The sequence below is a fragment of the Pan paniscus genome, chromosome 17 (assembly GCF_029289425.2).
Source record: "Pan paniscus chromosome 17, NHGRI_mPanPan1-v2.0_pri, whole genome shotgun sequence".
Taxonomy (NCBI): Eukaryota; Metazoa; Chordata; class Mammalia; order Primates; family Hominidae; genus Pan; species Pan paniscus.
The window spans coordinates 52,392,099-52,417,472 of NC_073266.2; the positions used below are offsets into that span (position 1 = coordinate 52,392,099).

A 25,374-nucleotide genomic window follows, 5' to 3' on the forward strand; every position below is an offset into this window, starting at 1 on the left:
AAGACCAGTGTTTGGGTTTCAACTCTCCCCTTTACTAGCTCTGTGATCTCATGCAAGAAACAAGCTTCCTGAGCCTCAGTTTCTTCACCTAAAGAGTGGAGTTAATAATCCTCTTCTTTTCATGGCGTTATGCTTAAAAAAGGGGGGTGGGAGGTTTACAACTTGCAACATTCATTCATTATTCATTTTTGTATCCCTTATTCATTTTTGTATCCTCCTTATTCATTTTTGTATCCCTACCTCTCCTGACAAATAGTGATGCTCAATAATGCCTGTTTGCTTGAATGGGTTACAGCATAAACTCTCAAGGGGAATGAAAATTGGATATTGCAATGGCTTGTGGCCTCCAAAGGTTAAAGTTTATGGACAAAATCTTATTCCATAGCATTTAGGGGATCCTAAAGGATTTCTTAGCATCCTTAGGGGATACAAAGGCTCCTTGTGAGTGGGGAGGAGGAGTGAGGAAGATGATTTTTAAAAACTTTGAGACGCACAATTAGAGCTCTGACTCTTCAACTTGGTACCACATGAGAGCTCTTCAGGAAAAAGCATAAGGAGAGAAAAGCAGCTAACTAAAAGGCAAGCAGAGTGAACCTCTAGAAGAAGTAATAAAAGAATTACCATTTCAGCTGGGCACAGTGGCTAACACTTGTAATCCCAGCACTTTGGGAGGCCGAGGCGGGCGGATCCCCTGAGGTAAAGAGTTCGAGACTAGCCTGGCCAACATGGTGAAACCCTGTCTCTACTAAAAATACAAAAATTAGCCTGGCGTGGTGGCAGGCACCTGTAATCCCAGCTATTCGGGAGGCTGAGGCAGGAGAATCTCTTGAACCCAGAAGGCTGAGGTTGCAGTGAGCTGAAATTGCACCACTGCACTCCAGGCTGGGCTACAAGAGTGAGACTCCGTCTCAAAGAAATAAACAATCAAAATGAATTACACTTTCAAGATCTGGGTGATGTGATATATATAAAATAATTTTGCAAAACTAAGAGATATAAACAAGTATAATTACTAAAGGAAAAGCCTTTAAGAAATATTTTCAAGTTGTATATGTTACCTGGATTTATTTCCATTAATATATTGATTTCCCCAGTAGTTGTTTTAATCCCTGACAGTGTAATTGGGGTATCTGCTCCACAACTTCACTGGGATATTTCCCAGTTGAGTGGAATTTAGCATGAATTTTTTTTCTATCAAGGAATTTAGTTACTGATGTGGCCCCCAAACCTTTTGAAAGTAGATTCCTTTGTAAGGCAGACTCCATAGCAGGGAGCCCAAGAGCAAGGCTGTTTGTTGTTATGTCAGCATCCTGGGGTCTTCACATTGGCTCAAACAGGAAACTTATGGACGGAGGCTATGCTAACATTCCCATAGGTCTCTGCAAGTCCCATTCACTTACCAGCATTTTTCTCTCTCTTTTTTTTTTTTTTTTGAGATGGAGTCTCACTCTGTTGCCCAGGCTGGAGTGCAGTGGCGCCATCTCTGCTCACTGCAAGCTCTGCCTCCCAGGTTCATGCCATTCTCCTGCCTCAGCCTCCCGAGTAGCTGGGACTACAGGTGCCCGCCACCACACCCCGCTAATTTTTTTATATTTTTAGTAGAGACGGGGTTTCACCATGTTAGCCAGGATGGTCTCGATCTCCTGACCTCGTGATCTGCCCGCCTCAGCCTCCCAAAGTGCTGGGATTACAGGCATGAGCCACCGTGCCTGGCCTAATTTTTTTATTTTTAGTAGAGACGGGGTTTCTCCATATTGGCCAGGCTAGTCTCGAACTCTTAACCTCAGGGGATCTGTCCAACTTGGCCTCTGAAAGTGCTGGGATTACAGGCGTGAGCCACTGAGCCTGGCCGAAGTTGCAATTCTTTTTTTTTTTTTTTTTTTTTTTTGGACAGAGTCTCTCCGGACTTGGCCAAAAATGTTAAAATATAATTTGAAAAGATTTCCACAGAGCACAATACAGGGCAAAAGGTCACAGTAGCCCTTGATACCCAATGTCTTTTCAGCCCTTTTGCTACTGTCAGTCTTACTTAAATTTCACATGTAACCCTTAGTATGTTACTGTGTTCCTTCTTTGCATGGTCAAAGGAATTACAGACTATAAAAACAGCAAGCATGGAAAGCAGGGCTTTAGTTTCCACTATGACCCAAACACTAAACTTGAACCCTGGGCTCTGAAATCAAACCTCTCTCTGTGCTACTTTGACACGTAACATGCATTCTGCCACGTAACATGCATTCTGCCACATTTCATTATTAATTGCACACATGAGGAGAGGAGCTATTCTATGCTTATGACTCTATTTTCAAAAATATCTGATTAAAAATGGATAAAAGGATAAGTGAAAATAATGTAATTATAGAAACACTTTACAGAACTATAATATATGTGTTATTTCCCATATATGTAGTTTTGTCTCATGTAATTTTTTGAAAGAATTTTCCTTTTGTACATTGAGCACTATAAATATTCTATTCTAAAATAGAAAGGGCAATCTTAAAAAATATTTTAATTCTGATTCACATGGAAAGTAGCAGATGGATAAATGATGATTCCAAGAAGAAAGGGCTAGGCTACATTTGTACGAAAAGAACTGAATTTTTATTTTATTGTAACTATCATTTTAGGTATTTTCTGGGGATTATCTTTTATTTTTATAGAAACCTAAATCATATGACCATCAGTTTATAACATCATTACCATTCTTAATATATACCACCCAAATCCATTTAGCAGTGAGCTATAATTTTTTTGAAGTCCTTAAATATACAATATGGGTCATTTGGTAGTTTGTCTTTCTTAAGGAGAAGAATGAGTTGTACCAGACTTAACCCAAGGTTCAGCGTAATCTGACCTCCTTTACTTGCCTGATACGCTCATTTGGTTTTTGGTTTCCCTGTTGTGTGCTCAGCTCTGTGCTTCCTGGCAGTCTTGCCCTGGGGGAGTTGCACAGGAGAGGGGAGGCAGTCTGGGCCTCCCCTCTGCTGCCCCTAGAGAAGGCCCTGAGCCCAACCCAAGACCATTAATTGAGGCAGTGCGTGGCGGCGGAGGCAGAGCTCTCTGAAAGATTAATATCTAGTAGGCTCCACCTCAGGATTAATGGCCTGTGACCTTCTGCTAATGCTGCAAGCTGCTTTATTCCTAGAAAGCTATGGACCTCCCACACTAAAGAATGTGATCTACAACTGAAGGGATTCAATATCTCAAAGTGGGCATGGGGAGTTTGGAATTCAGGATACAGCTTATTCTGGAGAGCTAAAGACAGCTTAGTAAACTCCCTAGATGAAAACTTGGGCTCAGGCCCCAGTAGTGTTCTCTTCTTGGAAAAGCTGTGAACAGCTGGGGAGGTAGTAATGCTGTCTCTTTGTGAGGAGGATGCTTTAACCTTGTGTTGACCAGAAGCCTCACTGGTTAAACACATAGCAATGAAGAAAGAATGAAGTCTTCTTTCGATGGCATGGCATGATTTGAAATATTTTTACAAACATGTTTTTCATTCTGATATATCTTTCATGTTCCTGTAGTTTTTGTGGCCAGACATGAAAGTAGCAGTCTTTGCCAGAGGATGAGGGGACTCCCTAGCTAGGATAGAGGTTCTGCTGCTATGCCTTGGACATGGGATGCTGGAATTCTGGATTTGTTTGTCAAAGAAAGAGGATTTGACATTTCTAGAGGATGGGAAAAATGGACCTTTGTAGAAACAGAGAATGTGCTTTGTTAAAGAGTCATGATTCTTATCCTAACAAAGATATTTGGTCTTTTCAATGAAAACAAAACCAACAAACAAGCAGAGCCATAAGCCAGAGAAAGCAGCTGGCTTATGGCTGCTCATTTCTGAGGAGCTGCCCTAGTGCTCACAATGGCTAAAGAATAAAAGTCAGTATGATCTTTCCAAACGCGAAGGGGGATTTTGCAAGTTCCTCTCTGTGTGTTGGCGATTAAAATTCTGTCGTTATTTAGTGTATGGTCCAGTTTTGAATACAGAACACCTGCCTTGTCATCCATAAGACAGTACCACAAAGGATAAAATTCCACTCCATACACGTACCTGTAGTCCCAGTGACTTGAGATCAATCCGGAGGCAGGTGGATCACTGGATCCCAGGAGGTTGAGGGTGCAGTACATTGTGATTGTGCCTGTGAATAGCCTCTTGTACTCTAGCTTGGGCATCACTGCAAGACCCCATCTGTAAAAATAAATGTTAAATATTCCATTTCTATGCAAATAAATGTGGACATTTTATAAGATTTTGAAAATTCCTAGATAGTGTGAACTTAAGGGTATGAGAGATAAGTTAAAAAATACAGGATGTATCAGCTGGGTGCCATGGCTCACACCTGTTATCCCAGCACTTTGGGAGGCCGAGGCAGGCAGCCTCACTTGAGGCCAGGAGTTCAAGACCAGCCTGGCCAACATGGTGAAACCCCATCACTACTAAAAAAATACAAAAATTAGTGGGTGTGGTGGCACATGCCTGTAATCCCAGCTACGCGGGAGGTTGAGGCACGAGAATCGCTTGAACCCTGGAGACGGAAGTTGCAGTCAGCAGAGATGGAGCCATTGCCCTCCAGCCTGGGCAACAGAGCAAGACTTTGTCTCAAAAAAAAAAAAAAAAAAAAGATACGTGATGTATCAAGCTGCTATTTCAAACTCACTTCTGGTTTTGAATATGTGTATGGTGAATTTTAATGGATTAAGAAGGTACATGAGGGAGAAGGGAATAACAGCAAAGAAAATTCCAACATAGGCAAGATTGGATAGCAGAACATTGGCAGTGGTTTCTGAATGCTAAGTTAGTGGGTGAGTTTTTTTTTTCTTGGATCTGTGCAAAATGGAGCAAACTCCTGGTCCATCTTGCCCACTGCTTTGGGGCTTTTGCTTTTCTTTGAAAAGGTAAGAAAATAAAATTAATGTATCTTGCTCAATTCTAGTTCCTGTCCAACTACCTGATTTAAAAATATATATATTTGAGATGATTGTACATTAAGATGTAATTGTAAGAAATAATATAGAGAGATCCCATATATTCTTTATCCAATCTGCCATGGTAGCATCTTGCAAACTTACAGCACAATGTCACAACCAGGATATTGATGTCAATACAATCAAGGTTCAGAACATTTCCATCACCACAGAAATATTTGTGTTGCCTTTTATAATCACACTCATTTCCCTCCAGCCCTCACCCCCTCCTCTTAACCCCTGGCAACCACTAATCTGTGCTCCATTTCTATAGTTTTCCCATTTTAAAAATGTGAGATAAATGGAATTATGCAGTATATAACTTTTAAGGACTTTCTTTTCTCACTCAACCTAATTCTCTGGAGTTTCATTCAGGTTGTTACTTTCTATCAATAGTTGGTTCCTTCTTATTGCTGGGTAGTATTCTGAAGTTTGGATGTAGCACTGTTTGTTTAACCATTAACCTGTTGAAAGATACCTGGGTGGTTTCCAGTTTGGGGCTACTATGTATAAAACTGCTATAAACAAGTTTTCATTTCTCTGGGGTATATGCCAAAGTGAGCAATTGCTGGGTGATATGGTAGTTGCATGTTTAGCTTTTAAAACTACAAAACTGTTTTCCACAGTAGCTCTACCATTTTACATTCTCAGAAGCAATATATGAGTGATCTAGTTTCTTCAAACCCTCGCCAACATTTGGTGTTGTCGCTATTTTTTATTTTAGCCATTCTGATAGGTATGTTGTGATGTCTTGTGTAGTTTTAATTTTCTTTTATCTATAGGCTAATAATGTTGTATACCATTTAATATTATTTGCTTTCCGTATATCTATATCCTCTTCAGTTAAATGTCTGTTCATATCTTTTACCCATTTTCCGACTAAGTTGGTTTATTTGGTTGCATTTTGAGAGTTCTTTATTTTAGACACTAGTTCTTTGTCAGATATTGGGCTTGCAAATACTTTCTTCTAGTTTATATCTTGTATTTATATCTGCTTCACATGGGCAAAAGTTTTTAATTTTGATGAAGTCCAATTTACCAATTTTTCCTCTTCCAGATTGTGTTTTCGACGTCAAGGCTGAGAACACTTTGCCAGCCCCAATCCTAAAGATTTTCTCCTGTTTTTTGTTTTTTGTTTTTTCTATAAGTTTCATAGTCTTACATTTTACGTTTATGCCATGATACATTTTGAGTTCGTTTTTACGTAAAGTGTGAGACTTGCAGACAATGAGAGCTCTACTCCTGCCAAACACAGCAGGAGCAAGCTTTGCCTCACTCCTATCCCCACAAGCAAAGGCTGCATGGGAAGGCTAGACTTCTATCCTTGCAAGGCTGGGACTTCTTGAGCACCTACCATATGCTAGGTCCTGAACTTATGATGATGGAGTGAAAGCTCTCCAGGTATTTCTAATCTACGTCAAATGACTGCTATTAAGGTATTTTAGTGTGGACATACAGATGAAAGAGAAAAGAGATAGATACTGGTCTGCCAGACTCAATTAAAATCTATCCCTTTCTAGCTGCATGATATTGGGCAAATTTCCCCACTACTCTGAGCCTCTGTTTCTTCATTTATAATAAGATAGTTTTGTGGATTAAATTAGATAAAATATGTGAAATGACTGGTGCATAAGGTGTTCAATAAATAATGTCATTCTTCTCCAAACTGATCCATTGCGGCTGCTGAAAAACTAGCAATGGACCGTTGTCAGAAAATAGAAAAAGGCCAATTGTATACAGACAATTCTGAATTTTCTAAGGGCTAATTATCTGCTTTATAGATAAACTAGAAACCTTATGTTCCTGCTTCGTAGCTTGGTGGCCAGTGGCTTGCACAGCTACTGGGTACTATTAAATAAAGTAGATACATGAAAATTTCATTCTGATTCAGTTGAACTTTCTGGAAAATTGAAGGACTTAAGAATAGAAACTGACATGGATGGGAACCAATATTGTTGAAATCTGAATTTAGGTTTATCAACTACCATTCAATTGTAGAAAGATATAACATATTCGTAAAATTAAATTCTGCTGCAAAATATGTAAGGAAATTCAACTTATTGTATCTGAAGGAAAAAACTTAGATTGTAGTCAATATATCTTAATTTAGTTATTGACACTATGTACACTATTCATGTTAAGTTTTCTGATTTTTAAACAAGCCCAAGTTTATTATTTTTGAGATCCTTCACTGAGTAGTATAACAATTCAGTTGTCACCTTTACTTTTATTCTCTTGACTCTTGCCATTTTGTTTTTCGCCTTTTTTTAACTAAGCATCTCCTTTTTCCCTTAGAGAAAAACTATAAAATGCCACCTCCTCCCTTTTAATTAAAAAAAATAATAATTCTACCAGCAACATCTCCAGAACTGTGTCTGGGAATAATCACATCATGTTGGATCTATCACAGATATTTTATTTTGACACAATGATTTTAAGCTAAATAAACACCATGTCATTTCTGAAATGGTCGTAGAAAACACAGAAGAGCAATGTAGGGCTTAGGTGCAAAGTGAGGAAGAGAGTTAAGGCTCATATGTATATGCAGGTTAGGTCATTCATAGCAGCATCCAGTTGAAACATAGCAACCTCCTCCGTAACCATTCATCCCCCAAACACTGGATTCTCAAAGCAAACTCAGACTCCTCCATTTCTTAGCTTCCAGAATTGGATTTGTCCCTCATCAGTTTACTGTCTTACTGCCTCATTTAGTCAAAGCATATTTTGAAAATAAATAGCTAATTCATATAAAGAAAGTCAATTGGCTGTGCACGGTGGCTTACGCCTGTAACCCCAGCACTTTGGGAAGCCAAGGCAGGTGGATCGCGAGGTCAGGAGATCGAGACCACCCTGGCTAACACGGTGAAACACCGTCTCTACTAAAAATACAAAAAAATTAGCCGAGCATGGTGGCGGGCGCCTGCAGTCCCAGCTACTCGGGAGGCTGAGGGAGGAGAATGGCGTGAGCCCAGGAGGCAGAGCCTGCAGTGAGCCGAGATCGTGCCACTGCACTCCAGCCTGGGCGACAGAACGAGACTCCATCTCCAAAAAAAAAAAAAAACAGAAAAGAAAGTAAATTACTAAATTACTGCTTATTGGTATGTACATTTTAAAGTCGTTTATAATGCTTATCCTGTTGAAATTAAAAATCTTTTTGACTAGAAAAAGCCTATGTTGATACTAAATATAAAACCTGGATAAACCTAAGTTTGGGGAATTCAGTACTTTAATTGATGTTGGTATTTGATACCCCACTAGAGGCACTGCTCCTTGGGGTTATCCACCGACATGATTCCCGTCACATCAGACTATCAGGGCAGGGGAAAAACAAAAGAAAAGTTATTTTCATAGGACTGACATTATACTAAATTTTTATCAACTATTAATCAATATAAGAATTGATCTAATAATATATATTGAGAGTATAATTCTATTGTCTGGCTGACTTAATCACTTTCATATGGTAAGATTGATTGACTTTTGGATATTTGGCGTGTATTTTTTCTTTAATTTTTTTCCATTGCTGGCCACAACCACTAAACTAAATTATAACTCTTTGCTTCCATATTTTCATCATATTAAATGCTTGCACTCTTTTTTTCTTCCATTTTTACTATCCCAGTGTCCTGTTGCCCAGAGGAACAGTTCATTTCCACAGCCAGGGAGAAAACCTGGATGCTCAAGGTAAGGTTTATATAAATTACGTTGCATAACTCCTTGCTTAAAAATTAATTTAAAATGAGTAGTAATATCGTCATTGTAACAAATTTATTTTCAAAATTCCAGTACACAATTAAAGCCGATATTTGAGTAAATATGCTCTTTTAAAACACTATTTTTCACACCAAATTCCATTTCCCAAGTGTACGAAGGGCTAATTAATTGCTATTAGCAATTCTTCCAAAAATGGTCAAGCCAATTAATTAAAGTTTAATTTTGAAAAATCTTATGATAGGTGGGGAGGGTAGAATATCAAGATATGGTCAAAATGAACTCATGACATCGCTATTTATAAATAAATGATTTTTATTTGGTATTGTTAAGGATCAAGAAAGCCACTCTGTTGGCTTTGAGAGGCAGAAAGAGAGACAGAGTGAGAGCGTGCGAGCGTGCCTGTGACAGAGATGACGAACCTGGAAAGCCTCATTTTTTTCTGTTTGGGGTTTGTCTTTGAGATGCAATCATTTTGATCTTCAGTTATTTCGAACTATTACTCTAAGTCTCTGTAAGTAATATCTTCAAGAGTCACCTCCAGGAGCCCTTAGAACAAAGGAACAATTAACTGAAATTCCACCAGATGGCAATATTTGGAAAGCCATTCAGAGAGGTCCCAAAGCTACAAGCTATTTTTGTTCACACAGAATAGTCTCACAAAGTGTGGTGTAACATCCTATATTTCATCAAAGGTACTCTAAACATCTTTTATTTTACTCCTATTTCTCCACAGCATCAAACATTTTTACTTAAAAAAAAAGTGTGTGGGGGCGTATGTGTTTTCTTCTTTCAAAAAAAAATTCTGGAATGATAAAATTAGAAACCTCATTCTTGAATAGTAATTCTCTAAACAGTAATGGTGACTATTAAAAGCTCAAATCATGAATAATATACCATATTTGTTTTGGGGCCTCATTGTAATAAATGCTATGACTGGTAGTCATTTTTTAAATATTTGAGAAGAGAAACTGAAATTCTTCCACTTAATAGCATTTTAAGAAGTTGTCTTGATATTAAAATTTGCAGGTATAAAATTCACTGTATTGACTTGGAATAATTAGTTTATTTAGTGTGGAAGAATAGATGTTTTCTCCTGTTGCTCTAGTGAAAGTGGAAATATGGAGCACTTTTGTAGGCTGAGGTGAGCAGATTACTAGAGGTTAGGAGTTAAAGACCACTCTGGCCAACATGGCAAAACCCTGTCTCTACTAAAAGTATAAAAATTAGCTGGGCATTGTGGCGCATACCTGTAATACCAGCTACTCGGGTGGCTGAGGCACAAGAATCACTTGAACCCAGGAGGCAGAGGTTGCAGTGAGCCAAGATCGTGCCACTGCACTCCAGCTTGGGTGACAGAGCAAGACTCCGTCTAAAACAAGCAAACAAAGTGGAGATATGGTACCCTGCATGATGTTCCAACAGCTGGAATATTCGGGGGCCAGAGCAGGCTCTAGGACAGAGTTGGGACAGGGCTCAGTGTAAAGGTACCTGAGGGCATTAGAAATAGGAAGAACCAGGAAGAGAAACCACCTAAGCTTTCTGTGTCTATAGCTGCAGATCATAAGTGCCCTTTGAAAACTGATCTTGTACTGCTAGCCCTTATAGTAGATGGTCCATATGTCGGGTCTGTATGAGGCAATCCTGGTTCAAGTCTGTGTTCCTGGAAAATAGTCTAGTTAGCACTGCCTTTCACCCTCAAAACGTTTCATTTTGGATGATAAATTATATGATCATCCTATCTTCCAGGCTGGTGAAGAAAAAGTAACAGGAAAAGGTGGCCCACTATCTAAATAGGGTGTTGCTTTATAAATCTCCTTATATATGGGGGTATGGGACAAATGTGTCTTTAAAGAGCCAAATTGTAAATATTTTTTGCCTTGCTGGTCATACAAGTCTCAGTCTAAACTGTTCAACTCATTGTAGTGTGAAAACAGACAAAAATAATACATAAAGAAATGGCCTTGGCTGTGTTCAGTAAAGCTATTTACAAAAACAGGCAATGGACTATACTTGGCCTGCAGGCCATCATTTGCACATCCATGATAGATAACAGAGATGGGTTAAGGTGGTAGGAGATGGCAGAGAACCAAAGAGACAACCATCATTAGTCCCTCTCCCTTCTCTCTATATCCCTTCTGGGTTGCACCCTCCTTTATTTAACCCTTTCAGGAACTAGTACAGTTGACCCTTGAACAACATGGGTTTGAACTGCACGGGCTTACTTATAAGTGATTTTTTTTTTCAATAAATGCTGTCGAACTTCCATATCCGTGGATTCCAGATCCGCAACCAAAAGTAAACTGAAAATACAGTATTCATGGTATATGAAACCAAAGGCAGCCAGCTTTTCATATTGCTGGATTCAGTGGGTCAGCTGGGGGACTTGAGCATGAATGGATTCTTGTGGGGGAAGGAAGGTTCTGAAAACAGTCCCCTAGGGAGAGGTGTATTGATCATTTCCTTGAATGAGTAATCCTATCTGCTATTAAGTGGTTCCTGAGATTCCTTTACTGGGTGTCACTTCTTGTTTCTCATCCAAATCTGTTCCTGCACCACACACAACATGCTTGTACTTTATACCTCATGATGTATAAGACTCAGGTGTCACCTGAGTCTTAGTGTTAAATACTGAAGTAATAGCTCATTAGTAGGCAATTTAACTTTATGCTTTGATCCTCACTAAGCAGTTATCTTTGGGAAATATAATCAGTCACGTTAAGGAAAAGTTCATGTCGACTATACCAAATTTTTTTTTGTATTAATGAAAAGTAACATAATACATTTAAAGAAAACCTAGAGGAGAAAATCATCCATAACAACACCATCCTAAAATAACTATTTTTCTATTTTTGCATATTTGGTCTTCTCACGGGCATTCCTAATTTTCCACAGTGCATATCATAATGAGTGTGAACTTTGTATTTTACTTACCGTGAGTCACAGCATCTTTTACTTTCATGGGTCATCAGAACTATTATTGGAATGGCAGTATAATGTTATATCAACATGCCAAAGTATATGCTTTAAATCTTACTATCTTCCCATTTTCACTATAAAAAATGCTATGCTAAATTTTTATACAGATCTTGTTGTTGGTTTGGTTTGGTTTGGTTTGTGTCTATTCGTCTATTTTCTAAGGTCACAATCCCAGAAGTGGGATTATTTGTCAAGGATAGACCATTTTTATGACTTTTAATCTAGTTTACTATATTTTTCCCAGAGATTTGGAATAATTTACAAACATTTATAGTTTTAGGGTACTAGTTTCACCATAACATTTTCAGAAAGCATTTAATTTATTCAATAGTATTTACTGAATGACTACTAACTGTAAAGCACTGTGCTGAGTGTTTTGGGGGATGTGTGTGTGCGCGCACGTGTGTGTGTGTACATATATGTATATGAATGATGTGCTCATTCTACATTTATTTTGTGCCTACTATCAGCTAGGTATTGTAGTTTTTCAATGGTGAGCAAGAGATAGCTTCTATCTCAGAGCATTTGACTTTACTGGGGAACTAAGATATATGTAAATGACTGTAGTAAGAAAATAAGATGCACCATAGGAGAAATACAGTTACAATATAATGGGAGTTTGGGGAGGGGGAGGTAGAGATGACATCTGAGCTGAGCCGTGAAGGTGAGTTGGTGTGGAATACTCAGGGATGGTGAGATTAGCTATTCATTCCATAAACATGTATTGATCACCAACTCTGTGCCAAGTTTTATGGTAAAAGCTAGGGATATAGAGGTGACCAATGCAGAGCTCTTAAAGCATACTATCTAATAGTGTAAAGAATATTTTTTAAAAAATCATTATAAGGGTGATAAGCAGGCTAGCTTGCCTGGCAGAAGATACACAAGGTTAGGGATGAATGCGAGTTTCCCCTGGAATGAAACTTTTCCATGGCTTCTCTTTTGTAAGGCACAGCCTTCATCATCAGTTATTGTGTCAGAATCTGTGGGAACATCTGCTTCTGGAAGCTTGAAGTTTCTTGTAATTGCACTTGTACTGACCAACATTCCAATTAAAGTTGGCCTGCATTGACAGTCCCCTAAATGAGTACATTTACTGAGAATGCACGGAGGATAGGCCTGGGATCGGTGAGACCTACAACTTGGCCCTCACCAGATGATGATGGAAGTAAATCAGTAAAAATTGTGGGTTTCATTTGTGTTTTGTCTTTAAAACAGCTGGAAGGAACCTCACTGATAATCTAATCCAACATCTCATTTTACAGATGAACATTCTTGAGTGAGGAGAGTTTGAGTGACTTTTCTAGGGTTAGACAGTGACATTACCACAGCACCAGAACCTTCGCTTCTGATTCTTCTTGTTCTGTGGTCACTGCTTTAATTAGCCCTGCCTCATCTAAACCATAGAGGTAGTAAGAAATAGGACTAGATTAACCTAAGCATCCCTTGTATAATAAAAGCAATAAGATAAATTTTACCCATCTCATACCACAGTAAAAATTTTTTAATTTACAATTTTTAATTAAAATTTTAATTTAGACCATGGTAGGTCACGCCTGTAATCCCAACACTTTTGGAGGCTGACGCTGGAGGATCACTTGAGGCCAGGGGTTCAAGACCAGCCTGGGCAATATAGCAAGACCTCATCTCTCTACAAAAAAATAAATAAATAAAAATTAAAAACAATTAGCCAGTGTGGTGGCCCATGTCTGTAGTTGCAGCTATTCAGGAGGCTGAAGCAGGCAGATCCCTTGAATCCAAGAGTTCAAGGCTACAGTGAGCCTTGATTGTACCACTGCATACCAGCTTGTGAGCTGGACAAATAGCTTGACCTCACTAAGCTCCACTCTCATCTTCAAAGTAGAGATATAATACATCTTGTTAGTTGTGAGAATAATTAGAGGTAACATAATTGTTGGGTGCATCATGGACACTCAGAAAATATTGAAATATTGATTTTCTTTCCCCTTCCCTCCTAGAGCTACAGGTTCTTCATGGGATTCCTTTTGTTTATTCATCAAGTTGCCTTATAAGACTTCTGAGAATTAAATGATGGAATAAGGGTACATTTATAAACTGTGGTGCAGAGATTAACGTTCTCATTTCTGAGTTTTACTTAACTAGGCTTAAGTAGAGGTTTAGAGATTTTCTTTATGGTTCCTTTTCCTCCTTTTCTTCAGTAGCTTATCTTACATGTTCTATGGATGTGTTGGTAAGACTTAAGAATTCACTTGTTTTCTCTGTGTTTTACCTTAAAATAATGTGTCAAATAAATATAGAGAGGTAGATGGTTAGATAAAGAAAATATGGCTAAATGTTAACAATTGCTGAATATAGCTGGTGGGTATGAATGTCTGTTATACTATTATAAGATTTTTTTTACCCTTCTGGAGGTTTGAAATGTCTCAAGCAAAATTTTTTAAAGCATTATGTATCAGGTATTAAGCTTCTACCATGGCTCCATCACTGTTCAGGGGCAGAGGGTAGATTTTGCGTGAGACAGTCAGGGTTCTCAGCCCTGATGGAGATATGGCCCACTGTAGGGAATGTTAATGAAATAGGCAGTTCCATTCCAGAGTGCTGAGTGCTGTGGTGGGAGAAGTACAGGATGCCATGGGAGTCCTCAGCAGCAACAGCTAAGCCAGAACTGGTGTGCAGAGGCCAGACAAGGCTTCCAAGTTTCGAGGCGTCTAATCTGAGACCCGAAGGAAAAGGAAGAGCTAGCCAAGTGTTAGGGAGAGGAGGACTTCAGAGAAAGGGAAATTGTTTGGGCAGAAAGAGTAGCAGCTTCAACGATCTGGAGGGAAAATAAGAGAAGCATTTGGCATATTAATGAAATTGAAAGAAGTTAAGTAATGAGCTGCAGCATTGAGGGAATAGTGACAGGTAGGACTGGACAGACAGACAGATCAGGAAGGGCCTTGCCAGGCTAAAGAAGAACTCTGGGTTGTATCATAAAAGATGTTGAAGTCCTTTAAGCGTAGAGGTAAAACTACCTGTTTTATATCTTAGAATGGTCACTCTGATGGCTGTGTAAAGGAAAGATCAGGAAGGGACATGATTAGACAGCAGAGAGACCAGGCGGAAGATGATTAGCATCTGGCTATAGTGGTGACAGCTGGGGTAGAGGTTAATGGGTGGATTTGAGTACTATTTAGGTGGCAAAAAAAGGGAAAAAACCACAGTTACTTTTGCACCAACCTAATAGAAAGGATTGGGGAAGGAAGACGTCAAGGAGTTATTCATTCATCTAGCGAACACACAATGAGTGCTTGCTATGTGTTAAATGCTGTTTCAGTGCTATGAAGAGAAGTAAAGAAAGGGGGACAGGAATACAGCCTGAAGAGGTGCTATTTTATGTAGGGGGAAGTAATGGAGAGGGATTTTCTAGAGGAGAACACATTGATCTTTAAGGGATGGCAAAGTGAGAAGTAGTCACCTAAAGATCTTGGGGTTCAGTGGGATCCCTGGGAGCCCCACAAGTGGCAGTGCTGTGGTTGGCAGAAGATAGTGCCCAGTGTCTGGCATGAGTAAGTGGGGGCTTTGGTGAGTGTTATTTACTGAGACAGGACACATTGTAAACATGAGGACAAGAATCAGAAGCCCAGTATTGCCCATGTTGTGCTTAGAGTGCCTGTGACGTTAAAAAAGATACAGATATAGATATCTTTATATATATATATATATATATATATATATATATGGATTTGAGACCTGAACTCTAGAAGAAAAAGAAATGAATTACAGCTTTGAGGGTCACTAGCATGTAAGCAGTAAGCCATAAGTATAGATAAAATTGCCCAAGGAGAGTATAGAATGAGAAAGGGAGTCCAGAGTAGCACCTTGAAAATCACCAATATTTAAAATGTAGATTAAGAAAAAGAGAGAGTACACGTATGTTCACAGCAGCAGCATTCACAGTCGCCAAAAGGTGGAAACAACCCAGGTGTCCATTGAGAGATGAATGGATAAACAAAATGTGGTATATACATACAATGGAATATTGTTCAACCATAGGTAGGAAATTCTGACTCATGCTACAACATGGGTGAATCTTGAGGCCAATGCGTTAAGTGAAATACACCAGTCACAAAAAGACAAATACTGTATGATTCCACTTATGTGAGCTATCTAGAGTAGTCAAATTCATGGAGACAGAAAGTTGAATGGTGGTTGTCAGGGGCTGACAGGAGGGGGAAATGGAGAGTTAGTGTTTAATAGTTACAGAGTTTCAGTTTAGGGGAATGAAAACATTCTGGAGAAGGATGGTGGTGATGGTTGAACAAGAATGTTAATATATGTAATGCCACCAAACTGTACACTTAAAAATGGTTAAATTGGTAAAATTTTGTTATATGCATTTTACCACAATGTGAAAGTGAGAGAGATGAAGATTAGCCAGAAACACAAGAGAAAGACCAGTTGAGTATGCTATCATGGAAGCCAAGGGAAAATAGCATTTCAAGAATAGCAGGGTCAGGAAATCCACATGCCCATAAAGGTTATATAAAATAATAAAGACTAAAAATGCCTATTGCTTTAGCAACAAAGAGGTTGTTAGTGATCTTGGTGAGAATAATTTCAATGGCATGGTCAGAATGGGAGCCAGATGCAAGAAGTTGAGGAGTAAGGGAGAAATTGAGAAGTGGAAAGGGCAGGTTTAGATAACCCTTAAGATACTGACTATAAAGATGGAGACAGAAGGCAGGACCTGTGGGGAAGAAGAGTTGATTTAAGGTAGAAGAGACCTGAGTGATTTAAACACTGCCTGGAGGCAGCCAGTGGACAAGGCATAGGAGAAGCTGGTAGAAAGTTACAAACTAGAGCTTTTTAATTTTGTTAATTGACAAATAGTTCTTGTACATATTCATGGGGTACATAGTGATGTTTTGATATGTATAATGTAAGTAATTATATCAGGGTACTTAGCATATCCATCATGTAAAATATTTATAATTTCTTTCTGTTAGGAACATTTAATATTTTCATTCTAGCTATTTGAAACTATATGTTATTGTCAACAATAGTCAACCTACAATGGTATAGAACACTAGAACCTATCCCTCCTGTCTAGCTGTAATTTTGTATCCTTTAACAAATCTCTCCCTATCCTTTCCTTCCCCCAACCCTTCCCAGCCTCTAGTATCCTGTCTTCTACTTTTTACTTCTATGAAATCAACTTTTGTTTAGTAATAGCTTTCGCGTATTAGTGAGAATATGCAGTGTTCAACTTTCTGCTCCTGGCTTATCTCACTTAACATAATGACCTGCAGTTCCATCCATGTTGCTGTGAAAGACCAGATTTTGTTCTTTTTCATGGCATTGTGTGTATATACTACATTTTCTTTATTCATTCATCTGTTATTGGACACCTAGTTTGATTTAATATCTTGACTATTGTAAACAATGCCACAATAAACATGGGGGTACAGATGTCTCTTTGACATAATGATTTACTTTCTAATTTAAATATACCAGGGCTTTGAAAAGGCAGGAGGCAAGAGGGGAGACCATAGCCCTTTATTGCAACAAGCAAGAATCTGAATAAGATGGCAGTCCTTTAGGTAAATATGTAGGTTTGGGGACAGAAAAGTTAAATTCTGGTCTAATGGCTTCAATACCTTCTATAAAGTCAGATGCAAGGCCATCTGCTAAGGGAAGTGAAGGTGGTAGGGTCGGAGATATAAGGACACGGAAAAAGTATTGAAACATCTGGTTTATGAATAATGACGGAACCCAAACTAGGGAAACAGAAGGGTGATTTAGAAGCATTGAGATCCACTGGGTTTGGAGGCCATCAGTTTACAGTTGTGCTAGTCTCCTGGGCAGGGTGATTTTTTTTTTTTTTTTTTGGTCCCAGCAGGTCTCGGCAGTCTATATAAGGCATATATACCTGGCAGATAAAAATTGTATAAAAGCTCTTCTTTGGGGAAACATGAAAATTGATCATGAGGGTGACACATTTATTTTTAAATGGACTAATGCTTTATTTCTTTCTCTTTACAATGTTGTAAGAGCCAAATGACTGGGTTAAGAGTTGCAAATTGTTTGGTTTATAATGAGTTTGTTATTGGTACAGAGATTGTAACTAACTCTCCAGGGCCCTCTGTTGACTACAGAGATTATTGGGGACCAACCTTAATTATCAATTGATCATTGATCAGAGTGAAACTTAGAACAACTTACTGAGCAGTTTGATGGTGTTACATCCCCCCTCACAAACTTGTATTCCCTTTTAAGGGTACTGTGGCCCCAGGGACAAGCACTGTGTTGCATATACAAATACATCTGCACTCTGCTTAGTGCACCTTTACCACGTTGTAAATCTATGGCATTGCCATAGATTTTTGCCTTTTGCATGGAGTACCAGGATCTAGTTAAGTAACAGTCATTTTTGCTAGCCAAAATGTCACTAAAATTACTCTGAGGTTGACATGTCTTATCAAAATTTTCTGTACAAGTAGGCTGTGGTATATGGAAAGAATGCTACTGCTGTCTCACAGGCCAATGCCTAGAATGCTTGTATATATTCAGACCCCTAAACAAGAAATGTGTTTCCTCTACCCCCCTTCACTTTCTGACTTTACTTTCCTGGCCAGAGAGTCACTAAGAATAACAAGTCCTGCCATCAACAAGTTGGTGATAGCCTAGGGATTCTGGTCCTGGTGAGGGTGAGTACAGGGGAAGGAGCAAGATCTGTAAACAGTCCACCAAGCCAAAGTGGATTCACCTTCATTTCCTAAACTGTGTAATACCTGAACACCAGACCCCTGTATATAGGGGAAAACATGTGGGAGAATAAACTTTATTTGATGCCTACGGTGTACCAGATACTCTGCTAGCAACTTATCCTCATATGTTCTACATGAAACTTTGTTGTTGCTTTTTACAAATGAGGAAATTGTTTCAGAGAGGTTACTGACTTGTTCAAGGCATATAGTTAGTAAGTGGTAGAGCCAAGATTAGGACCCAAGCGGGTGTGAATGCAAATTTGTTACCTACCCTAACGAATCACGTTTTATTTTCCTTCTAGTCCTCATTCACATAATTTTACACAGTTGGTGAGTGTGTATAGGGATGGCAGTGTGTGTGTGTGTGTGTGTGTATTTTTGCCTTTAAGCCCTGGTTGGGAAGAATTTTTTCCTTTCTACAGTTGTCAGATCATGAACAAAAATTCAGAACAAACCCCAATAAATTGCAGAAACACTAACTAAAATCAAATGCTACTTTTTACATTTCTACTTTTATTTTAGATTCTTGGGGTACACATGCAGGTTTATTACCTGGGTATATTGCACGATGCTGACGTTTTGGGTATAACTGATCCTGCCACTTGGGTACTAAGCAAAGTACCCAATAATTTTTCAACCCTTGCCCCCTTCCTTCTGCACTCTAGTAGTCCCCAGTTTCTATTGTTGCCATCTTTATGTCCATAAGTACCCAATGTTCAGTTCCCACTTATGAGAATATGTGGTATTGGTTTTCTATATCTGTGTTAATTTGCCCAGTATAATGGCCTCCAGCTGCATCCATGTTGCTGTAAGGGACATGATTTCATTCATTTTTATGGCTGCGTAGTATTTTATGGTATGTATATACCACATTTTCTTTACCCAATCCACTGTGGATAGACTCCTAGGTAGATTCCACATCTTCACTATTGTGAACAGTGCTTCAGTGAAAGTACAAGTGTATGTGTCTTTTTGGTAGAATGATTTATTTTCCTTTGAGATATATATATATATATATATCTCCAGTAATGGGATACCTGGGTTGAATGTAGTTCTGTTTAAGTTCTTTGAGAAATCTACAAACTGCTTTCAACAGTGGCTGAACTAATTTACATTCCCACCAACTATGTATAAGCATTCCCTTTTCTCGACATCCTTGTCAGCATCTGTCGTTGGTTAACATTTTAATAATAGCTATTTTGATTGGTGTGAGATGGCATCTCATTGTGGTTTTGATTTGCATTTCTCTAATTAGTGATGTGGAGCATTTTTCATAAGTTTGTTTGCCACTTGTATGTCTTCTTTTAAGCAATGTCTGTTCATGTTTTTGCCTATTTTTTGATGAGGTTATTTGTTTTTTGCTTGTTCTGTTGCTTAAGTTCCTTATAGACTCTGGATATTAGACCTTTGTTGGATGCATAGTTTGTGAATATTTTCTCCCATTCTGTAGCTTATCTGTTTACTTTGTTGACAGTTTCTTCTGCTGTGCAGAAGCTCTTTCATTTAATTTGGTCCCATTATCAATTTTTGTTTTTGTTGCATTTGACTTTAAGAATTTAGTCATAAATTATTCCTCAAGGTCAATGTCCAGAATGGTGTTTCCTAGTTTTTTTTCTAGGATTCTTACAAATTCTTCACTTAAATCTTTAATCCATCTTGAGTTAATTTTTGTATATAGTGAAAGGTAGGAGTCCAGTTTTATTATTCTGCTGCATATGGCTAGCTAGCTATCTCAGTATCATTTATTGAATAGGAAGACCTTTCCCCATTGCTTATTTTTGTCAATTTTGTTGAAGATCAGGTGGCTGTGTTCCTTTATTTCTGAGTTCTCTACTCTGTTCTGTTAGCCTGTGTGTCTGTTTTTGTACATGTACCATGTTCCTTTGGTCTGTATATAGCCTTATAGTTTAAAGTCAAGTAATGTGATGCCTCTGGTTTTGTTGGGTTTTTTGCATAGGATTGCTTTGGCTATTTGAGCTCTTTTTTGGTTCCATATGGAATTTTATAATTTTTTTCTAGTTCTTTGAAAAAATGGTGTTGGTAGTTTGACAGGTATAGCATTTAATCTGTAGATTGCTTTGGGCAGTGTGGCCATTTTAACAATATTGATTCTTCCAATCCATGAGCATGGAATGTTTTCCATTTGTTTGTGTCATCTCTGATTTCTTTCAGCAGTGTTTTGTAGTTCTCCTTGTAGAGATCTTTCAACTTCTTGTTTAGATGTATCCCTAGGTTTTTTTCTTTTGTTTTTTGGTGTTTTTTTTTTTTTTTTTACAGCTACTTTAAATGGGATTTCAACCTTGATTTGAGTCTCAGCTTGAACATTACTGGTGAATGGAAATGTTACTTATTTTTGTACATTAATTTTATATTCTGAAACTTTATTGAAGTTGTTTATCTGTTCCAGCAGTATTTTGGTGGAGTCTTTAGGGTTTTCTAGGTGTAGAATTTTATTATTCATGAAGAGAGATAGTTTGACTTCTTTTCCTATTTGGATGCCTTTTATTTCTTTCTCTTGCCTGATTGTTCTGGGTAGCACTTCCAGTATTATGTTAAATAGGAGGGATGAGAGTGGGCATCTTTGTCTTGTTCCAGTTCTCAATATGAATACATCCAATTTTTGCCCATTCAGTATGCTGTTGGCTGTGGGTTTGTCATAGATGGCTCTTATTATTATGAGGTATGTTCCTTGAAGGTTTTTATCATAAAAGAATGTTGGATTTTTATCAAAAGCTTTTTCTACATCTATTGAGATGATCACAGGGTCTTTGTTTTTAATTCTGTTTATGTGGTAAATCACATTTATTGACTTGCATATGTTGAATCAGCCTTGCATCCTGGGAACAAAGCCTACTTGATCGTGGTGGGTTAACTTTTTGATATGCTGTTGGATTTAACTTGCTAGTATTTTGGTGAGGATTTTTGCATCTATGTTTGTTAGGGATATTGGCATGTAGTTTTCTTTTTTTGTTGTGTCTTTGCCAGGTTTGGGTATCAGGTTGATGCCTGATAAAATGAGTTAGGGAAGAGGTCTTCTTCCTCGATTTTTAAAAATACTTTCAGCAGAATTGATACCAGTTCTTCTTTGTGTATCTGCTAGAATTTGACTGTGAATCCGTCTGGCCCAGGGCAATTTTTGGTTGGTAGGGTGTTGTTTTGGTCTTTTTTTTTTAATTACTGATTCAATTTTGGAACTTGATATTGGTCTGCTCAGGGTTTCAATTTCTTCCTGATTCAATCTTGGGAGACTGTGTATTTCCAGGAATTTATCCATTTCCTCTAGATTTTCTAGTTTGTGTGCATAGAGATGTTCATAATAGCCTCTGAGGATCTTTTGTATTTCTCTGGGGTCAGTTGTAATGTCACCTTTGTCACTTCCAATTGTACTTATTTTGATCTTCTTTTTTTCTGTGTTAATATAGCTAGCAGCTATTGATCTTGTTTATCTTTTCAAAGAATCACCTTTAGGTTTCACTGATTCTTTGTATGGATTTTTGGGTCTCAATTTTATTCAGTTCTGCTAGATTTTAATTTATTTATATTCTTCTGCTAGCTTTGGGGTTAGTTTGTTCTTGTTTCTCTGCTTCCCTTTGGTATGATGTTAGATCATTAATGTAAGGTCCTTCTTTTTGAGGTAGGCATTTAGCACTATAGACTTTCCTCCTAACACTGCATTTGCTGGATCCCAGAGATTTGGGTATGTTGCATGTCTGTTTTCATTTATTTCAAAGAATTTTTTTAAGAATTTTTTTTTATTTCTGCCTTAATTTTATTGTTTACCCAAAAGTTTTTAGGGAGCAAGTTGTTTAACTTCCATATTATGTACCTTTGAGGAGTCTTCTTGGTATTGATTTCTATTTTTATTCCACTGTGGTCCAACAGTATGTTTGGTATGATTTTGATTTTCTTTTAATTTATTGAGACACTTTATGCCTGAGCATGTGGTTGATATTGGAGTATGTTCCATGTGCAGATGAGAAGAATGTATATTCTGTGGTTGATGAGTGGAGTATTCTGTAGCTGTCTATTAGGTCCAATTGTTGAATCTGAGTCCAGAATTTCTTTGTCAATTGTGTATTCTGTGGTTGATGGAGTATTCTGTAGATGTCTATTAGGTCCAAGTGTTGAATTTGAGTCCAGAATTTGTCAGTTTTCTGCCTCAATGATCTATCTAATGCTGTCAGTGGGATGTTAAAGTCCCCCACTATTATCATGTGGCTAGTTTTATACAGTTGTAACCAGGCCTTGTCATATTTTATTTTCTTCTTTTTTACTTTATGTCATAAGCAGTTTTCCATGCTACAGTACATATTCATGATTGTAGACATGTTTTAATGTGTGTCAAATAGTCTGTAGAGTTGACCATTATTTATCCAACTTGCCATTGTTTGCCGTATGGAGTCTGTTTCAAAGTTAACTTTGGTGTGCCTGAAACTTATAGATCATAACTGGTTAAATAATACTCTGAGTGGCAATCTCATACCTATGTGTCCCCATATCTCTGTGAATATAACATGTTTTCTATTATAGCGTGGAATTCCTGATTGGATATTACCTCAGATTTTTAAAAGCTTTTTCACATGTATAATTTTTGCTTTCCAAATAATAATATTCTTAAGAACAATGGATGAGGCATTCTAGTTTACTTATCTCCCCAGACATTAGATACTTAATACATACTTCTGAGTTCTGTAAAATCAGCTCGGCCTCAGGTTGCCTGGCTACTTGTACTGTGGATGACACAGATTTTCAGCACCCCTTACCTCAAATATCATTCTGCTTAAAATGTGTGCATGATGTGTTTGTCTCTGTTCTAAAATTAGCTGTGCTTCAGTCTTCAAGAAAGCAATTCAGATGAATCACAGATTATCAGGATAACATCAAACTACAGAAGGAAAAATGAATAATACAGGTCAAGATAAGCCCCAGAGTGCCTCCCTAAAGAACTCGATTCTAGGCCATGAGGATATTTTATTCTCCAGCTGGACTCTAAATCCTACTTTGGATGCTGATGTGTTATTCTGTTATGATTTTTCAAGGCAATGACTATGCTTTATATTTGCTTGGTAGTTTCTCTCATGGAATTCTTTAACTTTATTTTCGCCCTTGGTGAGTGCCATGTTCAAACCTGTGTCAGGTAATGCCATTCATGCAACATTACTTCGGTTTATAAGCTGGCCTGAACCATTTGCACCCTCTTTTAGTGAGTGCTTAGCTTAGAGAAAAGCTTTCCTTGGCTTGTCAAAAAAAAAATGTGCAGTGAGTGCTTAGAACATTTGTATACTGATATTATTGCCTCTGACCAGAAGCAACCTATTTCTGTAAAGGTGTCTTCGAATAAGGCTATCTAACCACTCTTGCCTCCTACTCAAGAAAACGTATCCCCTCAATTATAAAATAAAAATTTCCTGGCTCGAGAACATTACTTTATTTAAAAAGCTGTGTCCATAAATTTGATATTTTCGTTGTATAGTGAGACATAAAAACATGAAGCATTTGCTTTTAAATTTTCATTTAGGTAAAATGATTTTAGATTATATGCTAAAAATGGCAGAGAAGAAAATTCTGGTTGGAAAAATTGCCATTGCTGGCACAAGAAACAGAATTATTTGTCTGGATGGAACTGAATACGTATTTTTAACTGATACAGAATTAGGGGTATCCTGGAATGTTCAAAAAGACTTCAGAAGATGTGGTCTTTGAGCCAAGCCTGCCTGTGTAAAATGGTAGATGAAAGGAAAAAGGACATTCCGGGCGAGAAATGAAATGTAGGCCATCTCAAGGGGGCAGAGAGAACCTGGTACTTTAGTGTGAATAATGGAGGATTAAGGAAGAAAGATAAGCTAGGGTCAAACTGTGCAGAGTCCCAAATACCAGACCATTACTTAAGCTTTATATTTTAGACAATGAGGGAAATATTGAACATGATGCGAGTATATTCTAGAAAAATTTGTGAGTTTTAAGATGACAGTCTAAATACAGTTTTGCTCCCATCTTCCCAGCTCTTCAATTGAAATAACAAAATTTAAAAAGGAGAGCAAATCCATGACACTTACAGAAACATGAATGGCGACCAGAAATGGACAAAGTTCTGGAAGATGGAAAGGGCATAGGATTATATTGCCAGCTAAATAAGAGCAAAAATTGAAAAAAAATAAAATAGCTAATTTAGATGAAGTAATTCAGAGAATAGAAGAAAACGTTTAATAAATATCCTTAAACAGACAAAAAGTATTGCATCCCTTAAACTTCACGGCCCCACTCCTCCCAGAAAAAAAGAGTTGCTATGAATAATAGGTAATCAGAAAGTGCAAGAGCTTTGGCGAATTAAAAATATAATTAAATCAAAAATCAATTGGACTTAGTGTGGCTAAGAGTATCACAGGGTATAAAGCAAAAGATGAAAAGACAGAAAATACTAGAAAAGTATTAGAGAAATAGAAGAATGATCTAAATGGCCTGGCATTCTTTATGAAGAGTTTCAAGAAGACGTTGAAGACAAAGAAATAAAGGCGTAAAGATTCAGATTAAAAGAGGCTACTGAATGTTGACCACGATGAATTAAAAAAACCCAAACCTAGGTCCACCCTTATGAAATTTCAGAATAACAGAGATGTTAGAGCTTGAGGGTCAGAGAGAAGAGTGATTACATACAGAAGAGTGATCACCTGAATGTTATAGACGTCAATATGCAATTCTGAAGCCTCAGAAACAGTGGAACCATGCTTTCAAAGTTCTGAGGGAAGTGATTTTGGACATTTCAACTATCAATAAAATATAAAAACAAATAGATAACTTCTAACATGAAAAGGTTTGAAAACTTTACGTCTCTGTATCTCTCAAAAAATAATTTCTAGATGGACTCCAGCAAAGTAAAAGAGAAAAAATAAAGAATAACATAACATCTAAAAAACTATGGAACTAGTGAAAGAATCCAATTACAAGAAGTATAAGAAATACCAGGATGCTAGCAGGGATATCAAAGCAATTT

General features: G+C 37.7%; 1 protein-coding gene across 2 annotated transcripts in view; it reads left to right on the top strand.

Annotated features, from left to right (window-relative positions):
• Positions 1–25,374, top strand: part of MAPRE2 (microtubule associated protein RP/EB family member 2) — a 166,134-nt gene that overhangs the window by 19,915 nt on the left and 120,845 nt on the right. For both annotated transcript variants that reach the window (XM_014342303.5, XM_057300479.1), the window contains exon 2: positions 8,585–8,646. Coding sequence is in view for 1 of the 2 variants with exons in the window: in XM_057300479.1 (XP_057156462.1) it covers positions 8,585–8,646 (62 nt within the window). In the remaining variant the exon portion in view is untranslated. The remainder of the gene's footprint in view (positions 1–8,584; positions 8,647–25,374) is intronic.